This window comes from Protopterus annectens, chromosome 14.part0, assembly GCF_019279795.1.
Source record: "Protopterus annectens isolate FY-2018-M chromosome 14.part0, PAN1.0, whole genome shotgun sequence".
NCBI lineage: Eukaryota > Metazoa > Chordata > Ceratodontiformes > Protopteridae > Protopterus > Protopterus annectens.
In genome coordinates this window covers 813,140,260-813,160,402 of record NC_056748.1, presented here as the reverse complement: position 1 = coordinate 813,160,402, position 20,143 = coordinate 813,140,260, and the positions used below count along the sequence as shown (strand labels likewise).

The following is a 20,143-nucleotide window of genomic DNA, read 5'->3' as shown; positions in this document are numbered from 1 at the left end:
CTGGTATTCGGGCCAACTGAGGGCTACCTGTAGGCAGAGAACCCTAGTGTGATGACTGCAACAGTGAATAAACTCGAACATTTACATTTATGGTAAGTGCACACAACTATACTTTTTTCCTCTGTTTCTTTCTCTCTGAACCTTCTTGACAGGCTTGGCCTATTTGTTCCATTTTAGAGGGAGATGGTAATGGGAAAACATTATCCAGTGACCTGTCATAGCTGCTTCTGACAATTATTCACATTGCTTCTTTTTGGCAGCCTGATGTACAATATTTCGCACAATGACCCCTAAATGACTCATTTTGCTTCTGTTCATGTGTCAAATTGTGCCATCTCTCAAATATTCAGTTTAGTTTTCATGCATGTCTCCGCCTATACTTCTGAATGCTGCAGCATTCACCTCTGCTCTGTCAGTCATGCAGAGTTTGGACTTTCCCTCTTCCATGGATGACTGAGGTGGCATCAGTTGCTCACTCCTACTTCCCAGTTTGCACCTTCAGTGCATGGACTATTAGTTAACTGTAGGGCATCTGGGTTACAGTTTAGGCTTTAGCTCTCTAATTGGCAGAACCAACAATTTTTTTGTGAAATGAGATGGCAGAAAATTTAATTTTCAGTATTACTTCAGGCTTAAACAATAAATTCTTTCACCTGTTTTAAAAGTCGGACCTTTCATATTGTTAGATAGTTGCTTTATTTTTTGTCTTTGTAGAAAAGCAATTAGCATTGCTGTGCTACATTATAGCTGTTGGTTCTAAATTTTGGCTCCTCATCGAGATTCCCTCTGATGAGTCTGCATGTCATCATTCTTTGTGTGGTTTTCATTGTCTGCTGTGTTTTTTTTTCTCAAATTCCAGAGACTTTCCATTAAGTGACTTTGTAATTGCCCATAGATTTATGGGCATCCTGCAGTGAACTGTAAACTTATAATTACTTTTTATTCAGTAGTAAGAGAAACAGCTATGTTTGTAAGTTGCAGCTTTGAGTAATAGCATTTTTTTTGTTCATTGGTTATTTAGTATTTTTTTTTAATTCATTGCTTGTTGTGAGTGAACTAGTTACCTGTGGAAATCTGCTGGTGAACTACAGCGTTTAAACAAGAATCCTAACAGTAGTATGTATTGTTTCTCAGCAGTTATCTAGCTTTGTGGTTTGGTTCTTTTGGTTTTGCCATGCTGCTTTTGTTTACCAATGATCTTATTTTTGTTTTATTAGTCATAGGCCATCCCACCTAAGGACCCTGTCTTTGCCGTATATTATTTTGCAGCCTGGCAACATTTAGATTCCTCTGTTTCCCTGTGAAGTAGCTCTTGCAGAACATAGTGCAGATTTCTACATGGTCTTCTTTGTCTAGTATAGATTCCAAAAATCACTATTTTTTCCATCTTACTGCTTATTAAGGAGTTTGAGGCTTTCACTAGGGAGGGAAAGCGAGTGCTGTCTTATGCAGTTTGGGGTTTAGGTCAATTAGCTACCTGTGTCACCTGTTCAGTTTCCACATTTCCCCTAGCGGACCAAGCACTGGATAAGCTGATAGACCTCTTAGCACCTATGAACAAGAAAAATCTGGTTAAGACCCTTGACACAACTTTTATAATGAGCTTCTTTATAGCTTATTGTGATTGTGCTGACACTGTAGCTAGGGCAGCAAGCTTAGTTATGTAACTTTGCAAAAGTGAGAGATTGGTATTCCTTATTAAGGACAAGCCCAACTCCTGAATGCCACCTTCCAGGGAGATGTTCATGGGTGGTTTCCCAAGATCTGATTGAGGTCCTCAAGAAGAGGAAGTGGGTGTTTATCACTGCAAAGGGTTTTATGATTAACTACAGCTCCCCAAGGTTGTTGTGCTTCTTCCCAGCCAAGCTAGCTCTCTAGAAAGTAGATACCTCTTGTAAAATGAGGAAAACTTACAAGAGTCGGGCACTCTTTCCTTCCACCTGCACTGACCAACTCACCCAGGATGGTGATTCCATGATCTTTGCAGTCAGAAGTCCTAACTTCTGTTTAGACTGCCCTTTAGTAACGGTAAGTCCACCCCAGTTTGGCTAGTGATTACAAATGACTTTTGCATTCTTAGGGGTCTTCCGTAGAAAGAAGTGCATTCATTCACCAACAGTCTCCACAGGCCCAGAGACAGCTGGCTCTTCAGAGGAACTTATACTTGTAATATGTCTCATTTGAAAGGAGGCTAGAGTCACTACCTTTTGGCTCTAAACTCAATGGGAAAAATCTATGCCATCCTGATCCTTAGTGACTTCAGTTGTTATATCCTGTATGTCATGCTGATAGTGATTTACTAAAATTGCCATGCCCTTGCTGTTTCAGGGCACCTGGGTTGTCACTGGACATGATGGGCTCCTTTTTGCCCCATCGCAGTCTGGGTTTCAAATGGGACTTTTCTAATTTTGCTGCCTTTTGGTATGTCTTATCCTTGCACAGTGTTTTAATAAGGTACTTGCCTGGTAACAGAAGCCTTGCAGAAGATCCATGTGTACTTTCACTATGTAAATAGTGCTGCTTGTGACAGTGTTGAGGGATTCCTTGACAGCATCTCTTCCTCGTATTCTTCTGTACTCATCCAGTGCTATTAGTATCTCCTGTCTTTATTTTCCTTTTGATACTGTGTGTGCATTGTTTTTGTCCCGCACTGTCTAACTTCCTATGTCATGGCTTCTTGTGATGAAGTCTCTTAAACTACACATGCTATTCCAGATGTCATCTTGCTGTGTCGAGGGATAATAAGTTGTAGTTTTCTAATAGTTATTCTTCTTGAGCACTCAACAAGGCTTCTCCAAAAAAAAAAAAAAAAAAAACCTCTCCTCCTCACCTAATTGAACCCACTGGTTCTACCTGTAGTCACTTGGCCCATTCATTTTGTGGTAACTGGTGCTGGTATTTCCCATGCAAGCAAAGAGCCCATATGGCTCATTTGTTCCTGCTTGTGAATTCCCCAGTGAGTTTACACACACTAGCAACAGGTTGGTGTTACGAAACTGGATTGCTTGCTGGTCCTGCAGGCAGCCTATCCCGTAGCAAATCCCCTCCCCAAGTAGTTGTTCTACCATTTGTTGCTGTCTTAGGGTAAGCATACCTCTGCATGCTGTATTCTCCTTAGCTTAATGTGCAGCTTGCACATGACAGCACAGGTTTGCTAGGCTCAGACTCCATGGAGTGAAAACTTGGTGCTCCTCCTGCAGGGTGTGACTGAAGTAAAAAGCCAGCGATGCATCCCTCTCCCCAGAATGGGTGAAACTGAAACAATCCTTCAGCTTCATCCTCCCCTGCCACAGTATCAACAGACATCAAAGTTGCTATTTGAACTTTGTTTGCTGTGATGTTTTCAGGGCTTTATCCCTCTGTACTACAGTGCTGGCATTCCAGAAGTTCCTTGTGCTTTCTCGCTGCTTGCATACCTTGAGGTAATTTATGCTGGGTGTCTCTGCTTTTGCTGCTGATCCCTGCCATCCCCACTTTGTATGCATTTTCTTTTTGTCGCATTTATTTTGCATTAAATTTTAACTTTCACTTCTTCCATAAGTTTGTGTCATCTGCATTAAAAGACAAACTTTTCTTTCCAGGCCTTTTCTACAAGCCTGTTTCAAAAGACTGAAAAGGACTAGCCCCAGTGCTGACATCTACCCCATTGTTCTCCACTGACCAGTCTTTTCTTCTGAGTGCATTTTACTTACTTTCCCTTTGTATTTTGTTTTGTAGTTGGAATGTTAAGTGTTCTTGTCCCCCCAAAATGTATATTTTTGTGTATTAGTTGTAAAGGAGAGAGTCTAGGGGTACATGATAGTAAAGAAAATGATGTGGATTACTCTTCCTATGGCTGTTTTTATTGATCGAGTCTTCCATTGGGGTAGTATGGGATGAATCTTTGTTGCAGGTAAGAATGCTTGCAGTAATTTTGTGTAATTTTTATTTTTGTTGAAGTGAAGGTGGTTGACAGTCATTCACATAGAAATAAGCATACTATATAAGCCAGTTTGCCTTGATTGTCAGTTTTTGTTTGAGATTTTTTTTGTTTTCTCCTTTCAGGCTATGAGTGATAAATTTGTAACAGACACTAATGACCATTTTGAGTTGGGTCAAACTGTGGTTGCCAAAATAACTGAGACTGACAATGAGAAGCGACGAGTACTGCTTACACTGAAAGTGTCTGAATGCAGCTCCGGGGATATTGGCGAGGAGAGTATCGGTCTGCTGCAACAGTATTTCCAGGAACTCCAAGAGGTTCGTGTCAGAATGGCCAAACAAGGTATGCAATTAAAGTTTTTCCTGATTCCAATGTGGAGATCCTTCTTGACTAGTAGTATTTGAACATAAATTGGAATTCAACATTTCTTATCAAAAGCCCTTATTTGAGGGTGTCTGGACCCATATTTGACTCGTGCTGTGATATGATGCCCTGGATATGCAAGTGTTCTCCCTTACTGAGACCAACCACTGGTTCTTTTTTTGCTGCTCATACTTTGGATGTCAGTTTTTGCGATCATCACAAAATTGCTGTGTTTGACTAAGCATCACTGTACGTGTTCTTGTGTCTGTGCCTTTGTTTAGTATTGCTTGTGTTACAATTTTAAGGAAAGATTTCAACACTGTGAACTGCCAGTACAAATGTTCAGTACTGCTACTCAATGAGAAGGTGTCAAAAGTTACTTGGTCACTTTATAGATAGAGCAGCAAGTCAGAAAGTCGTCTTATGACTGATGAGTCTTTTCCTTGTAGCTTATATTGGAGCAGGTTATGTGACAATAGATTGTGATTAGTGGTGTAGTGAAATTCTTAATACTGAATGCAAAATCTTAAAACTTAACAGTGTTGGACTTGAGTACCTACTAATAATATACTTGTACTACACACGTTTTAGATTCACTAGCATGAGGGTGGTATTTTGAGTTCAACATTTTCACATTTCAACATTGTACATTTATTGTAATCACTTTCAGTATATTGTTTATATACTATAGTCATTCCCAGTGAAACAGTCTGCCCACAGCATAAACCACTAGTTGCCACAATCAGCTGCAAGCAGTCATCAGAGAACGCTGTAAGGTCAACAGAGACCAGGCTGAAGACCTGGAAGTTGACTGGGGAGAGAGTACAACAGTTCAATGAATTACTCAGGGCTCTAGCACCCCAAGAAGAGGAAGAAATATGTGGAGTTGAGCAAGAATGGCAGAGTCTAAAAACAGCATGTGTTAGGACTACGGAAAAGATATGTTGCCAAGCCAAGTATGCAAATAAGGTATATAAGGAAAGCTGGTGGTAGAATGCGGCAGTCCAGGAAGTCATCAGAAGAAAGGTGGAGTGCAGGAAGAAGTGGGAGATGGAAAAGACTGACCAGGCTAGGAACGACTACTGGTTGACTAACAAAAAAGCTGCAATAGCAAAGAATGGGGCATTGGAGGCACTGTACCAACTTCTGGAAAGTAACTCAGTAAGGGGCACAAAGAAACTATATCAGGTTGCAAGGCAAAGAAAAATAAGATAGACACCCTTCATAAGGCATGCCAGCAACAACCTACTCACCAGTCCACAGAACATCAACGGTAGGTGGAAGGAGTATTTCCAGCAGCTTCTGAATGAAGAAAATCTCACAGAAGCTCTACTGCCCCAGAAACGGCCTACGATGAGAAGCAAGAACAGCACTAAGGAAAATGAAGTCAGGGAAAGCAGCAGGCTCCGATGAGGTCACAGCCAATATGATAAAGATGCTGGGTGAGATAGGGGAGAAATGGCTCCTGAGGGTACTAATAGCAGTGTGGGGAGAAAAGTGTATCCCAGATGACTGGAGAATAAATATACTTGTGCCAGTGTACAGGAACAAAGGGGACAATCTTAACTGTTGGCAGTACAGAGGCATTAAACTCCTATCATATTGCATGAAAGTTCTGGAGAGGGTGATTGATAAACAGATACGCAGAGTAGTAGAATGTTAAATGGGAGAGTGCAGTTTGGATTCAGATCAGGATGCAGCACAATTGACCCGATGTTTACAGTTAGATACTTGAGAAGAAGCCAGAGATGAGGAGAGAGTCCAACTGGGCATTCCTAGACTAGGAGAAAGCATATGACAGGGTCCCAAGAAAGCTGATCTGGGCAGTACTGTGGTGGTTTGAAGTCCCAGAAACATTGGTAGAATTAGTGCAGGCTATGTACAAGGATCCATTGACTCCAGTATGAACAGTGTTCGGCCTCGCAGAGGAGTTCCCAGTGGGAGTGGGTGTACACCAGAGTTCAGCTCTGAGCCCACTGCTGTTCATAATGGTGGTGGACTACATTAGCAAACAGGTTGGAGGGGGCAGATCAACAAAGTTGCTGTATGCAGACAATGTGGCATTACAGGCAGAGTGTGAGCTAGAACTTCAGCAGAGGATAAGAGAATGGAATGCAAAGCAAAACCTGAAGGCACATGGGATGAAACTAAACGGAGATAAGATGGTGGTAATGGCAGCAAATTGGGAAAAATCAGAAGACACAGAATAGAGATAGAAGGGAAGATAGTGGAACAGGTAAACAGCTTAAAGTATCTGGGAGGGGTGGTTGAGAAGGGAAGTCTGAATGAAGAGGTCAGATGTAGAATCAGAGGGGCTGCAGCCAACTGGCAATAGTGTTAGGTCTTGTCTATGACTTCAGAATGCCAAAGAAGCTGAAAAGTAACATGTACAAAACAGTGGTGCAGCCAGTACTACTATATGGTTCAGAAACCTGGGCAGTAAAGGCAGAATAGTTGAAGGTAAAGGTGATGGAAGTGCCTGAGAAGGGTGGTGGGTGGTAGGATGCACACTGTGGGACAGATGAAGAAATAAGGACACTAGTTGAAACTTAAGTAGCTCCAGTTGCAGAAAACATCAAAGAGAACAGATTACGGTGGTTGGGACACATGCAGGAAAGTAGAAGGCAATCTAGTGAGGAAGATTTGGAGCAGACAGGAAGAACGTAAGAGGAAGCAAGGGCTTCCAGCAAAGGGATGGATGGACTATGTGAAAGAAGATCTCCGACAGTCAGGCATGATTGTTGAAGAAGGCAGGAGTGTGGCGACAGTTAAGATGATACCCCAATCCCATGTAGAAAAAAATGGGGGAAAAGGGGGCTGATGATGTTGATGACTTTAAGTTTATTGTTTCAGTAAGTTGAGATGGATCCATTAGAGCATTATTATATGGACAAGTAGTAGACTGCCAAGGTGCGATCTGGGTCACTTAGAAGTGAGTCCATTGTTCATCCAGCATGCCCAGCTACATCTTCACACTCCCATTCACTGGTCCTCTCATCACATTCTAGTTTAGTGAGCAGAGCTTCAAACTCAAACTGGTCCTTTATCTTGGTTGCAGGAGAGAATTTAATACCCACTCTAAAAGATGTATCCCATGGATGTTCTTCGTGTTTCACTTTTGCAGTCATTACATTTGATTATCTGCTTGGAGTAGCCCTCAGTCGACCTGATTAACAAAGTCTTGAGTCCTGTATCAGTTGCTGTCCCTTCTTCCATGACGACAGGTCATTAGGGGTATAAAGCATGCACCCGACTCCATTATATCAGTCTTTCGTGCCGTGCCCGAAGCAGAAGCAGTTCGCAAGTGCCGGTCAGCCAACTCCTGAAATTTTCATTTTCGAGTTTCAGAACCAAAGTCTTCAACTAAAGCTAAGTACCCCGTTGGGGAAACTTTTTCTTGCTCCTTCCAATGTCAGTAAAAGTTAATTGCATTACTTGTGGAAAGCAAATACCTCACAAAAATTTTCATTCGTACTGTATTCCTTGCCTAGCCTTTGACCATGACGTACCTTGCTGTCGGTTTTGTGCTTTATTTAATCAGTGCACTATCCTTCATCGGTATATTTTTACCTCTAATTATTTCGGTTCTCGGTTTAATTATCCAGAAATGTTGGCTAACCATCCGACTACTGGGATTCTGAAAAAATGCAAAGATAAAGACAGAGACAGGCCACCGAGGTCCAAAGCTGCCGACGACGCTTCTCCTAAGCCAGTCGCCAGTTCACCGGTACTCAGTGAAGCACTTTCGCAGCCCCTGATACCTGCTACTTCTGACTTGCAGGCCTCTACTGAGACCCATTCAGATTCCATTATGTCGTGAGATGCTTCAACTGTGGAACCTGCGGATGTCTGTACCTTGGATGGGTCCAGAGCCACTGTGCAGGCACCGGCTTCTGTGGGTGTATTCAGGCCTATGGACTTGTTTATTAAACAGTCTCCTTCTTCGTTTGTCAAAATCTCAAACCATGCCTAAGAAACTGATGCCCAGGCCTCATGCTCAGGCCTCTATGCCTAAAAAACAAATAAGAATAGCTGAAGGTCTTATAACTCTAATCAGGGGAAGCCACCCCCCCCCCCCTTCTAAGAGACCTAGGACTAAAGTTGTTTATGAATCTTCTGACCAGGATTCTGATTCTTCTGATCTGGATTTGCCCTTTTCTACTTATGAGGATTCTGTTGCAGAGGACTCTATTCCCTCTGCTTCCCCTCCAGAGGATTTTTCTTTTGGTGAAACCTTACATACTCTAAGGGTGCATTTCCACTGGGAAAGCCAGGATTTTTCTGATTCAAAAAAGAGGCTTGGGGATTTCTTACTCCTGCCTCAGCATAGGCCTTTAGCTATACCTCCTGTACTAGACATTGTTGTTGATGCCTTTTCAGAATCTAGTTTGGCCCCAGATTCTTTGCCTCCTGCTCCCAGAAAACCTGACTGATATTACAGGGTTCTTGATTCACACAAGTTCCTTTTTAAAAATCCTATTGTGGATCCAGAGATCATTTCACAGGGACCCAAGGGCATTAAGGCTTCTACTGCCAAATATCCTACCCACTCTGATAAGAGACTCCAGGGCGATGGATAGATGGGCTAAAGTTTAAACTTCTGCAACCTGGGCCATTAGGGCTTTAAACTGCCATTTTCATATAAAGTATCAACAACATGTTGTTGGATTGCTTAAACAGAAAATTATGATTCCTGACTGTGCTGAAAATAAAGAATTACAGGATTTAATGCATTCTGCTGAACAAGTTGGAAAGCATACTTTGCAATGTGGTTTTGACTCAGAAGCCTCTTGCAGGGCCGCTGTTACTGGGTCTGTGCTCAGAAGGCCTGCTTGGCTTAAGGAGCAATCTTTGCCTGATCATGTTAAAGCTAAATTGTTGGATGTTCCCTTAAATCAGGACCACCTGTTTGGCAACAAGGCTTAGGAAGTTCTTAAAAAGATGGAAGATAAAGCTAAATCTGTGCAAACTGTTAAAGATTTCTTACAAGTTCAGCCTCCTAGACTTAGTAGGCACTGGCCGTCTAAAAATTGGTCCTTTCCAGCCCCTTCAGGTCTTCTCAAGCCAAACCCAGACACAGCAGAAACCCCAGGTTTCAGTCCCAAGGGACACACAAGACTAAGCAGTGGGGGGTTTCCGCACCAAAATCTGGGAGTAGTAAGACTCCCCGTATGGAAAACTGTCTCAATGACTTGCTTTTAAAACTTCCAAGCACTTCCCAACTGAATGCTCCTTTAGGCGGAAAGATTGGTCTGCAGGCCAAAAACTGGGAACTCATTACCCAGGACAAATGGGTTTTAAATATAGTGTCCCAAGGATACAGATTTCACTTCCACACATTGCCAACACCAAGCAGGTGGCCAGATCTACCCCCAAATCAGTGGGCAGAGGCCCAAAATGAAGTACTCTCTTTTAAACATGGGGGCTATTCATTTGGTACCAGAAGAGGAAAAGGGACAAGGTTTCTATTCAAGACTTTTCCTGGTACCCAGAAAAGGCAATAATGGCATCCTATCTTGGACCTTTCTACTCTAAACACCTTTCTGATGATTCCAAAATTCAAGATGCTGACTCCTCACCAGCTGCTTCCTATGCTAAGCAAAGATGCATGGTTGGCAACACTAGACTTAAAAGAAGCATACCTGCACATCCCTATCAGGGAGTCTTGCAGAAGATACCTACGTTTCAAAGCAGGCTACATGCACTATTAGTTCTCTGCACTCCCCTTTGTGAATACCCTGGGTGCAGTAGATAAGCCAAAGTGCTTAGCTCCAGTCAGTGCATTTTGCAGGCAAAGAAATATTCAAATATACCCATATCTGGACGATTGTCTAATTCAGGCAGAAAGCCCAGGACATTCTTTTGAATCATCTGGCCTTTGTTCAAAAGGTACTGACTTGTCTGGGGTTCACCATAAATGAAGATAAATCACATCTGGTACCTTGTCAACAAATTATATTCGTGGGAGCAAGCTTGAATACATCTTCCCAAATGGCTTTCCTCACACCAGAGAAACAAATTAATTTGACAACCTACTTCAAACAAGTGGCCACAAAAACCCAGCTATCTGCAAGGCAAATGCTGCAAGCCTTTGGGGTTCATAGCCTCCTGCATTCTTCTAATTCTATATGCGAGGCTACATATGAGGAAACTACAGTGGTATCTCAAAAGCCTGTGGTGTCAACATTCACAGGATCTTGAAGCAAGGATTCCTATCATACTTTGCCTACACCTAGAATTCCTGTGGTAGGCAGAGGCCTGCCACCAAAACAGGGGACTGCCATTCACATCACACCCAAATCTTAACAGACACATCAGACTATGCATGGGGGACTCACCTGGCAGGGAAGTGCATTCAAGGCAAATGGAACCCAAGTCAAATGCACCTGCACAAAAATCAAAAGGAAATGTTAGCTGTACAAAATGCTCTGTCAGCCTTCAAGGACCACATTCTTCCAGGACAACTAATGGTAAAGACAGACAACACCACTGTTATGTGGTACATAAACAAGCAGGGGGGGGTACACATTCTTACCCTCTCTGCAGACTAGCCATGGCATTGTGGAACACCGCCTTGAGCTACCAAGTGAATCTACAAGCTCAATTCCTGCCAGTAAAACTAAATACACTGGTAGACAGACTAAGCAGAAACCTCATGGACCCACACGAGTGGAAACTGGAACAAAGGGTTTTCAACTTGTTGACAAGCAAATGGGGGAGCCCAGATGTAGACCTGTTTGCCTCCCCCCAGAACCATCAACTGGACAAATTTTGCACAAGGATTTCCCACAAGCAAGCTTGGAAAGTGGATGCTCTATACTTCTGCTGGAAAAACCTATCAGTTTATGCCTTTCCTCCTCTGCCTCTGCTCTCCAAGTTACTACTAAAGATCAAACAGGACAAGCCAATGTTGATTTTAATTGCACCAGACTGGCCTCACCAACACTGGTACCCACTCTTGCTCAGCGTGTCACGCTTGGCTCCATGGCACCTGCCTCAGACTCCTTCCCTGTTGTCTCAGCAGGAGAACCAGATTCTGCACCCTCAGATGCAAACCCTGAACCTAGCAGCCTGACTAATTACTTAATCTCTCCTTTACCATTCCTCAGTAAATCAGTGATGGATATCATTTTAGAGGCAAGGAGGCCTAGTACTAGAGAATCTTATGGTGCAAAATGGAAAAGATTCTGTGCCTGGAACCAATCTCGAGGGATGAGCACAACAGTGCTCAATTTACCTCAGATTCTACAATACTTGACTGAGATGCTTCATAAGGGCTTGTCCTTTTCCTCCATCAAAATTCATGCCTCCGCCATTTCAGCTCATTATAGCACAGAGCCTCCCCTCTTCTCTCACCCACTGCTCAAGCAGTTCCTCAGAGGGGCCAGAAATTAAAAAGCCACCCAGGAGAGCTCTAACTCCAGCCTGGGATCTTAACTTTGTCTTTGACAAACTCGCTCTTCCTCCTTTTGAGCCAGCTGCTACTGCAGATTTAAAATTTCTTTCCTGGAAAACAACTTTCCTTTTAGCAATCACTTCTGCAAGAAGGATATCTGAATTACAGGCCCTTATGGCAGTGGAATCTTTCATCATCTTTCATGCGCACAGGGTGTCCCTCAGAACCAATCCCTCCTTCATACTCAAGGTGGTATCCAGTGTGGCTCTTAATCAGTCCATTCATTTGCCTACCTTCTTTCCGAACCCACAGAACAAAAGGGAACGGATACTGCACTCTTTAGATGTGCCCAGACAGCTTAGATTCTACTTGGACAGGACTAAACCTCAAAGGAAATCTGAACAACTGCTTGTGGCATTTGCTGCAGGGACAGAGGGGAAAGCTATTTCAAAACAAACAATTTCAAAATGGATAGGGCGCTGCATTCATTTCTGCTATAAGCACCATGGAAAACCTATCCCACAGGGCATCAGACCCCATTCAACCAGGGCTGCATCTACCTCTATAGCCTTTCTCAGGGGCGTCCCTACTAAGGACATCCTAGAAGCTGTTACCTGGAGTTCTGTACATACTTTCACCAAGCATTGTCATTTGCCAATTTTCTCTAAATCCAGAGCTGGTTTTGCCACTGCAGTCTTGCAGGGGCTTATAGCTGGTCCTAATTCTATTTAAATTCCTCCTCCCAACCTTAGCTTTGGGAATCTACCCAAATGTAATGACTGCAACAGTGAAACATGAAGAACATAGTACAGTTGTGTACACTTACCATAAATGTAGATGTTAGTGTATTCACTGTTGTGGTCCTGGTTACCCTCCCTCCAGCCCCCTTTTCTTTTGGCTATACCTCTACTTTCACTTACGATGCTCTAAAAGCTTTTTGGTGTATTTGCTTTTTTGTTGGAGGTATATCCTTGTGTTTATACATCTGGTTGCATCTCATTAAGGGGGGCACCTGACATCTGGGCAAGAAAAACTGATGTAATGGCGTCTGCTGCATGCTTTATACCCCTGACAACCTGACATCATGGAAGAAGTGACAGCAACCGATGCAGGACCCAAGACTTTGTTAATCAGGCTGACTGAGGGCTACTGCACGCATATAACCCAAATGTAATGACTGCAACAGTGAATACACTTGACATCTATATTTATGGTAAGGGTACACAACTGTACTTTCTTGCCCCACTTGACCTCTGGATGTTTGTCTGGGAGTCCATATTGATCTGCCAGATTCCAGAGATTTATCCTTGAAGCAGTCCTGACACTGATTGTGGTCTTAAAGACTTGGGGCTGTTCTCCTGGATCCAGCCCTCAGGCCCCTCATCCACAGGGCTTAAGTGGAGGATCATCCACTTGAGCAGTCCACCCAGAGACTTGCTTCTCAAGGCATGCTTCATAAACCACTGTTTGAAGTTTGACTTTAGCGTGGTACACACACAGGAAGTTGCACAGTTCCCTAACTTGTACCAGCCCTTGTCTTGGCCATTCACTGCCCTGCACTGCCTTTGGCTGATGTGTGCTTTGACAGTAGTTACCAATCCCTGAACTCCTATTGCTGGTGAGTTGTACATTTTTCTTTGCACTAGGTTCTTCATGAGGAGCAGGGATCATAGTTCTCTCCCTTTCTCCTCAAAGGTCCTTTGATGATTAGGATGGTCTGAAGGACTGTCTGATTACAGGCACAAATAGTGAAACCAGCACTTGTTTGTTTCCCTCTGCTGTATCTAGGTTTGGAGAAACCCTTAGGCTAAAAAGAACAGTTTAAAATGCCTTACGGCTCGGTCTGTTCCAAAGAATACCTTAATGTTTCTGTGGATGGACCATGAGTAGCCCTGGCCATCTCACCTGTAACCTGTCATTTTGGGTGCCATTTCATTTCGGATTCATGCATTGTGTTTGAAAGTTGTTTCCCTCCACTGAATGATCACAACATTTATCTAAAGGTTAAAACTCCTAAATTATACAGTACAAGTGGTTTGTGCAGCATGGTTTTGATATACTGAAGAATGGTGATACTGCTTGACTGATGACTGAAGAAGTGAATTGCATGATGAGATGAAAGTATTTTGGAAAAAATAGTTACTTTGAAGCCAGAGTGAGGCAGCCGTGATGCTTTACACTTTTTGAGCTCTCTGATCATTTGATGCAAAGATTGAATATTGTAGAAGTAACAGATACTTTGGAAGCAATTAGGATTGAATTATGGGATCTGACAGAACGGTCAGAGTGGAGGAAGTAGATTTTTTGCACAACCAGCAGGTAGCCATTGAGCTTGTAAAACAGATGTATGATATTCAGGATAAGGCAGCTGAGATAGTGAAATGAATTGAGCAGCTCCTAATAGCGGTGGGGATAAAGGCATAAAAGTAAATCTGAGACATTGTGGTGGGTGCAGTTGATGGAATATATCTCCAAAATGGGAGAGTGAACTAGATTTGGAAAATTTGTTGGGGATAGCATATGTAAAGGGCTTGCCACTGCCAGACTCTAATTTTAAATAAGGGGAAACAGGCCAAATGCTGATTGAATTTTTGACATGTATTTTTGACATGTTCTGAGCTGGACGATCAACACCTGTTGAATATGAGCACTCTGAAGTGACATTGAAATAGTGTGCAATTTGAGTAATCCATAGAAAATTGAAATATATATGTCATCTTTTTCTACTTGTTTGCTGTTTTTATTGATTAAACTTTTAGTTGAATAATTCAGTATTAAATGTTTAAATGCTGTTCAAATTGTAAAACGGATTTAAGAAAACACAATTAATACTTTAAATCAGCTTACTACAGAGTAGTTTCTTACATCTTTTTTATGAAGGACAACTTTATTATCTTGTAAGTATAAAATTATGCTAAGCAAATATTAAGAACAATATAACTACATGTAAATAAAATGTATATAAGTGATCAAATTGCACACTGGTGATAACTGAAGAATGTAAATTTTCAAGTTTAAGGTAGAAGAAACCGATATTAAAAATACAACTCAAAAAATTAAGTCCTTGTGCAAAACTTTGCACAACAGGTAGCTCTTAAACACCTGTATTTCATTTTACCAATCAACCGAAGATACCTACATACCTAATTATGAATTGAGCCAACTTATCTGTACTGGAAGATAAATATTATTTCATGCAGAATGAATGAATTCAAGTTCAGCACTCAAGAGGCCACACTTTCAATAAAGAATTGCTGCAACTACTTAAAATAGGAAAAAGTCTTAAAATACTTTTGTATTGTTGTAAAAAGTTAATTCAGGCAGCCACCTGCTTATATACTTTATGTGCAGTCTCCTCTAATTTCCTGCATTAATTCTGTTAATTCATTCAACTTGGGTTTTCTTTCTGTTTTTATCTTCTGATTATTGCTTTCCTTGCAGCGATGCTATTAAAAATTCCAGAAGTTTTTGATTTAGTTCAGCTCCCTCCCAAATGCTCAGAAAAAAAAACTTACATGCAACCTATTCACTTCTTGTAGTTAAAACCATTATCAGAATGATCTAATTGCTAAATTAAGTCTGAAGCAATTCTAAAAAAATATGGCATTGGTCATCTACAGTGCCATCCTCATATTTCCATAGCATATGTGAGGAAGTGGGGAAAATCTGCTGTAATCTAGAGGGTGTATAGAAATACTTATGCAAACGGCTCCTAAATCTTCTTAAACATCTTTGCTTTTCCTGGAGTAATAGAGTTGTGACCAAGTTTCCCTGGATATAGTGTCAGCTAACTGAGTTTCTTAAAGTATTTTAATTTTGTCAGCTGTTTTCCAACACCATTCATGAAGTCTATGCTAAGCCAACACAGAAGCTTGCCCATGACTTTCCTTATTCCTGAGATTAAGAAGTCCTCTGATTAACCCCGGCCACTCTTACTCCTGGATGAACCAACGTCTAGAGGACATCCTCCTTTGGATGTGCACATAGCGGCATTTATGTCTATCATCTAATTCAGATTTACATTTTATCTGTTTCCAGAGCAATATAGAACCTCCCTGGATCATTTGGTCCCTGTATTGTAATTTACTTATGCTCTCTCCATGTAAAACCTGCTGTTCTCTTCTTTCTCTACTTGTGAACTACCTATGGATAATAACTCCATTCTCCAGCTCTTCATAGCTCCCTTTTCCAATGCTCTCCTTACTACTTTTTCCAAAGAATTAATAAAAGGAAATCTGATGTCTCTTTCATTCCACCTCAAAGTTTGGTTATGGATCCGACCCTCAGATCCGACTCTGCTGCATTTTTACAGACTAGGATTTAAGTCTTGAGCTCCTTTCACTTCCCATAATGAACTGTCCTCTGCCTAACTACCTCAGATCTCGTTTGCTGCCAGTAGTGACAGACATGGTTTCTCGAGTCTCTAGCGTTTTCATGATATTAGCAGTAGGCATTCTACATTTGTCTCCAGTCTTCTAGCGTTTTCATGATATTAGCAGTAGGCATTCTACATTTGTCTCCAGTCTTCTGAGATAAGTACCCTTTTTATTTTTTCCTCCCCTTCCGTAGCAGTGCAGGGTTAGAATCTTTCCTTTCTTCTCTTTGTTCTGCTGTTGGGCTTAGCCTGCACTTCTCTCTCTCTTCTAGCCATTTTTTAGGCTTATTTTTTTTCCCCGATTGTTACTGCTGTTAAAAAGAAAATAAAATGTAGTTGCTTTGTTTTGTTCAGCTATTTTTGATTAGGTCTGTTGCACAGTGAAATAGTTTCCTTTGCTGTTATTGCTGTGTTTGATGTTTGGGTCGTTTTTGTGGTGTGTGTTTGCTGTACAATGTCTGATAAACCAGTGGGTTTTAAGAGGCACTCTGAATGTGGTCGGAAATTCCCACTTTTTGATACGCGCAGTTTGTGTGTCTATTGTCTTGGCCCTGAGCATCTGCAGTTGGCTTGCTCCATGTGTGAGGGCTTCAACCCTAGGGCTATTGCACACTGCAAAAATAATCTACTCCTCAAAGGCCTCTTGTCTGCTTTTTCAAGTTCCTCTCCAGGTGCTCAAACCCGACTACAGGAGTGTCACATGGTCTTCTGACTCCAAGAAACAGCCTCAGAAGTCCTCGAGGATGTCTTCGAAGCCACCCTCTAAAATTCCGAGACCTTCAGATCTGACAGGCTTGGATCTCAGACACTTCTGCACCGGTGGATCCGAAGCACTCTTTGGATCTAGCTGGTGTTTGCCTGAGTCAGTCCTTCTGAAACTACTACATGTACCTTGGATCCTAAGGCTGCAGATCCAATAGCTAGGCATCCCACACCGGTGCTGAGCATGGAGGCAGCTTCTCCCTCCAGACTGTAGCAGACACCTGTCAGCCATTCCAGGTGTCAGTCAGTGGCTTCATCCAGGTCTTCTAGGAGTCTTTCATAGTTCAACATGGACAGAATTATCAGGAAGATGATTGACTCTTGATGCAGTTGGGGGTTTTCTCCACTCCATCCCCTCTAGGATTTGTGAACATTTCCTTCGCCCCTCTGTATCGGAGTGCAAAACAAACGCAATCCAAGATGAGAAATTAATGCTGACAAAAAAAAGATGGTAAAATGGAACAATTTATTCCCCAAGTTCTGGTACCTCTGCTATTTGCCTTCTGTAGAACAATTCAAAAACAAAACACCATCTCTTTATATATCCATGATGCCAATCATTATTCAATTAATTAATCAAAGAACAGCAAATATCCATATTCTCAAAGTGCCATTATACAGATGAAACAATTTTACATTTTAATCGTTTAGAGCATCTCCTGTCCAGGGAGGTAATTTTTTTTTATGACTTAAAACTTCTGGAGAAGTAGGTCTCCTTGGGCATTACCCCTAGGGGCTTACGCATTGATAGGCTGCCTGTTGGGAGTTTTGCAGATGACGAAAATGATCTGCTTCTTGAATGAAGGCAAGTTGCGCAGGAATGTACTTTGAACTGGCTTAGATTCCTGATAAAAAGTAACAGCAGAACTGTCGATAAATTGCAGGGGGAGATTGTTGAACTGCAAGAGAGTTTGATGCCCCTCACACTGTTTTTCAGAGTGCATTCAGAAACATTAATGAGAAGGTCAGTAAGGTGGAAGTGGATGTTTTGGAAAGCAAAAAGCATAAATTAAACAGATGTGAGGGATTTTGATAAAGATTACATGTATACTTGGCAACGTAAGGGACGTCGTTATCGACAGAAATCCAGAGTGTGCATGTCCAGGAAGGAAGATGAGTCTTCGTGTTCGTCGATGGACACCAGCGGCAGCAGAAAGTGTGTCCTTTGAAGAAACTGGTGTGGATAGTTCACCAGAGAGGGCAGAATCAACAAAAAACACCCAAGGGTCCGGCAAGGTGAGCTCGCAGGTGCAAACCCAGTCTCGAAAGAATCGAGGGAGATTTCACAACAACAAGAGATAGAAGTAAGGACATTACTTTATTATGACCCTTTGAGGTCTATCAGTGTTGGACAAGGAGTATGTAATTTTGGATAATGCCCTGCATATCATAAATGAGTATAATGAGAGTTTGTGTATTGATGAAGTGGTGTGTTCCTCATGTGAAAATGATTTAAATGTAATCGGTTTATCTAATATGCCATTGTCTGAGGACATGCATAATGTGTTGTTTAAAGGAACTAAATTCATACCTACTAAGCTTCCCATGTTAGCAGACATCATTGTTGTCAAAAAGTTTGTTCGTAAGCTTAATTTGAGAGTTTATTTTTCTGAATATGAAAAACATTCGAATTTGGAAGTGTCAGGTATCTCTGATGGTGATGATTTGTTAAATTTGAGCATTTATGATGTTTTCGATGAACAAAGTTTTGAAAATGATACTGGTGAAGAGAATGTAATAAATGACGAAGGGTTTGGAGTGGGTTATGGACATATGATTGTACCACATTTTCCTGCAAATATGTTTATGCCCCCTAAACGTTCTACAGCTATTAATGTATTTGAACATACAGTTTGTGTTAAAGTTGAGCAGGAATATTTTAAATTTTGAAAAAATAAGATGAATTATAAACGTAATAAAAACGAGTGGTTAGCTCTGAAACAGTTAAGAATTAATTTGGATAAAATAGCGGTTAGACCAGCAGATAAAGGTGGGAATTGGGTCATCATGAATAAGGAACATTATGATAGCATTGTTCAGGATCTGTTAGTGGAAAATGTGTACAAGAAGTTGTTGGGTAACCCATTAAACAATTTAATGATGAACTTTGTGAATTGTTGGAGAAGGGGGAGAGGCTGAGATTTTTGAAAGTCAATGATGTTAAAAAAAACTTATGGTGAGTGAACCTAAGCATCCTTAAATATATGCCATCCCTAAAATTCATAAACGTGTAAATAATCCACCAGGGAGAACCATCATTTCCAGTGTGGGATCATGTATAGTGTGTGTTAACAAATTTTTTGGATTTCCATTTTAAGAAATACTTAATTAAGGTACCACCTCATATTAAGAACACCGATGATGTCTGTAAAGCATTACATGGTATGAAGTGGTGGACAGAATGTTTCTGGGTTATGGTTGATGTATCATCTTTGTATACTAATATTAGCAAATGTTGGGGTTTGGAAGTCATGAAATAGATGATGGGAGAAGGTCCCTGTACTACTTTTTTTTTTGTTAGCTCTTCTTGAATTTAGTCTAACACAATTATTTTGCGTGGAAGAGAGATTTTTATTTGCAAGTTAAGGGGACAGCGATGGGGGCAGCATTTGCCCCATCTTATGCCGTCGTTTATATGAGAGAATTTGAAAAGGAAGTTATGCTTCGTAACCCATGTTTTCTTAACAATGTCATTTTTATAAATTATATATTGATCATTTCATTTTCATATGTAGGGGCAGCCAGTCGTTTTTTACGTTCGTGCAGGATCTTAATGAGAGTACACATGGGCTGAAATTTGTTTGGGAATGTCAGTCTAAAGTTTTTCTTGCCCCAGATGTCAGGTGCCCCCCAAATGGCGAGCAAATAAAATTAAAAACACAAAAAATATACCTCCAACCAAAAGCAAATACACCAAAAGGGCTTTTAAGCATAGTGAAAAAGTAGAGGTATAGCCAGAGAAAAATAGGGGGCTGGAGGGAGGGTAACCAGGACTGCAACAGTGAATACACTCGAACATCTACATTTATGGTAAGTGTACACAGCTGTACTATGTTCTTCGTGTTTCACTGTTGCAGTCATTACATTTGGGTAGATTCCCAAAGCTGTGGTTGGGTGGAGGGAATTATACAGCATTAGGACCAGCTATAAGGTCCTGCAGGACAGCAGTGGCAAAGCCAGCTCTGGATTTAGAGAAAAATGGTAAATGGTAATGTTTGCTGAAAGCATGAACTGACCTCCAGATAAGACCATGTGAGACAAGGTGGGGAGGGCAAAGAATCTTCTTCCTCTTTTGCAGGTGGAGACATAAAGCAGAGGATGAGAT

The 20,143-nt window shown here is 41.4% G+C and overlaps 1 protein-coding gene across 1 annotated transcript in view; it reads left to right on the top strand.

The window, feature by feature from the left end:
- The window catches only part of PDCD11 (programmed cell death 11), a 1,563,481-nt gene that overhangs the window by 597,866 nt on the left and 945,472 nt on the right, over positions 1 to 20,143 (top strand). The window contains 1 exon segment of the mRNA XM_044056566.1: positions 4,045 to 4,264. Coding sequence (XP_043912501.1) covers positions 4,045 to 4,264 — 220 coding nt within the window.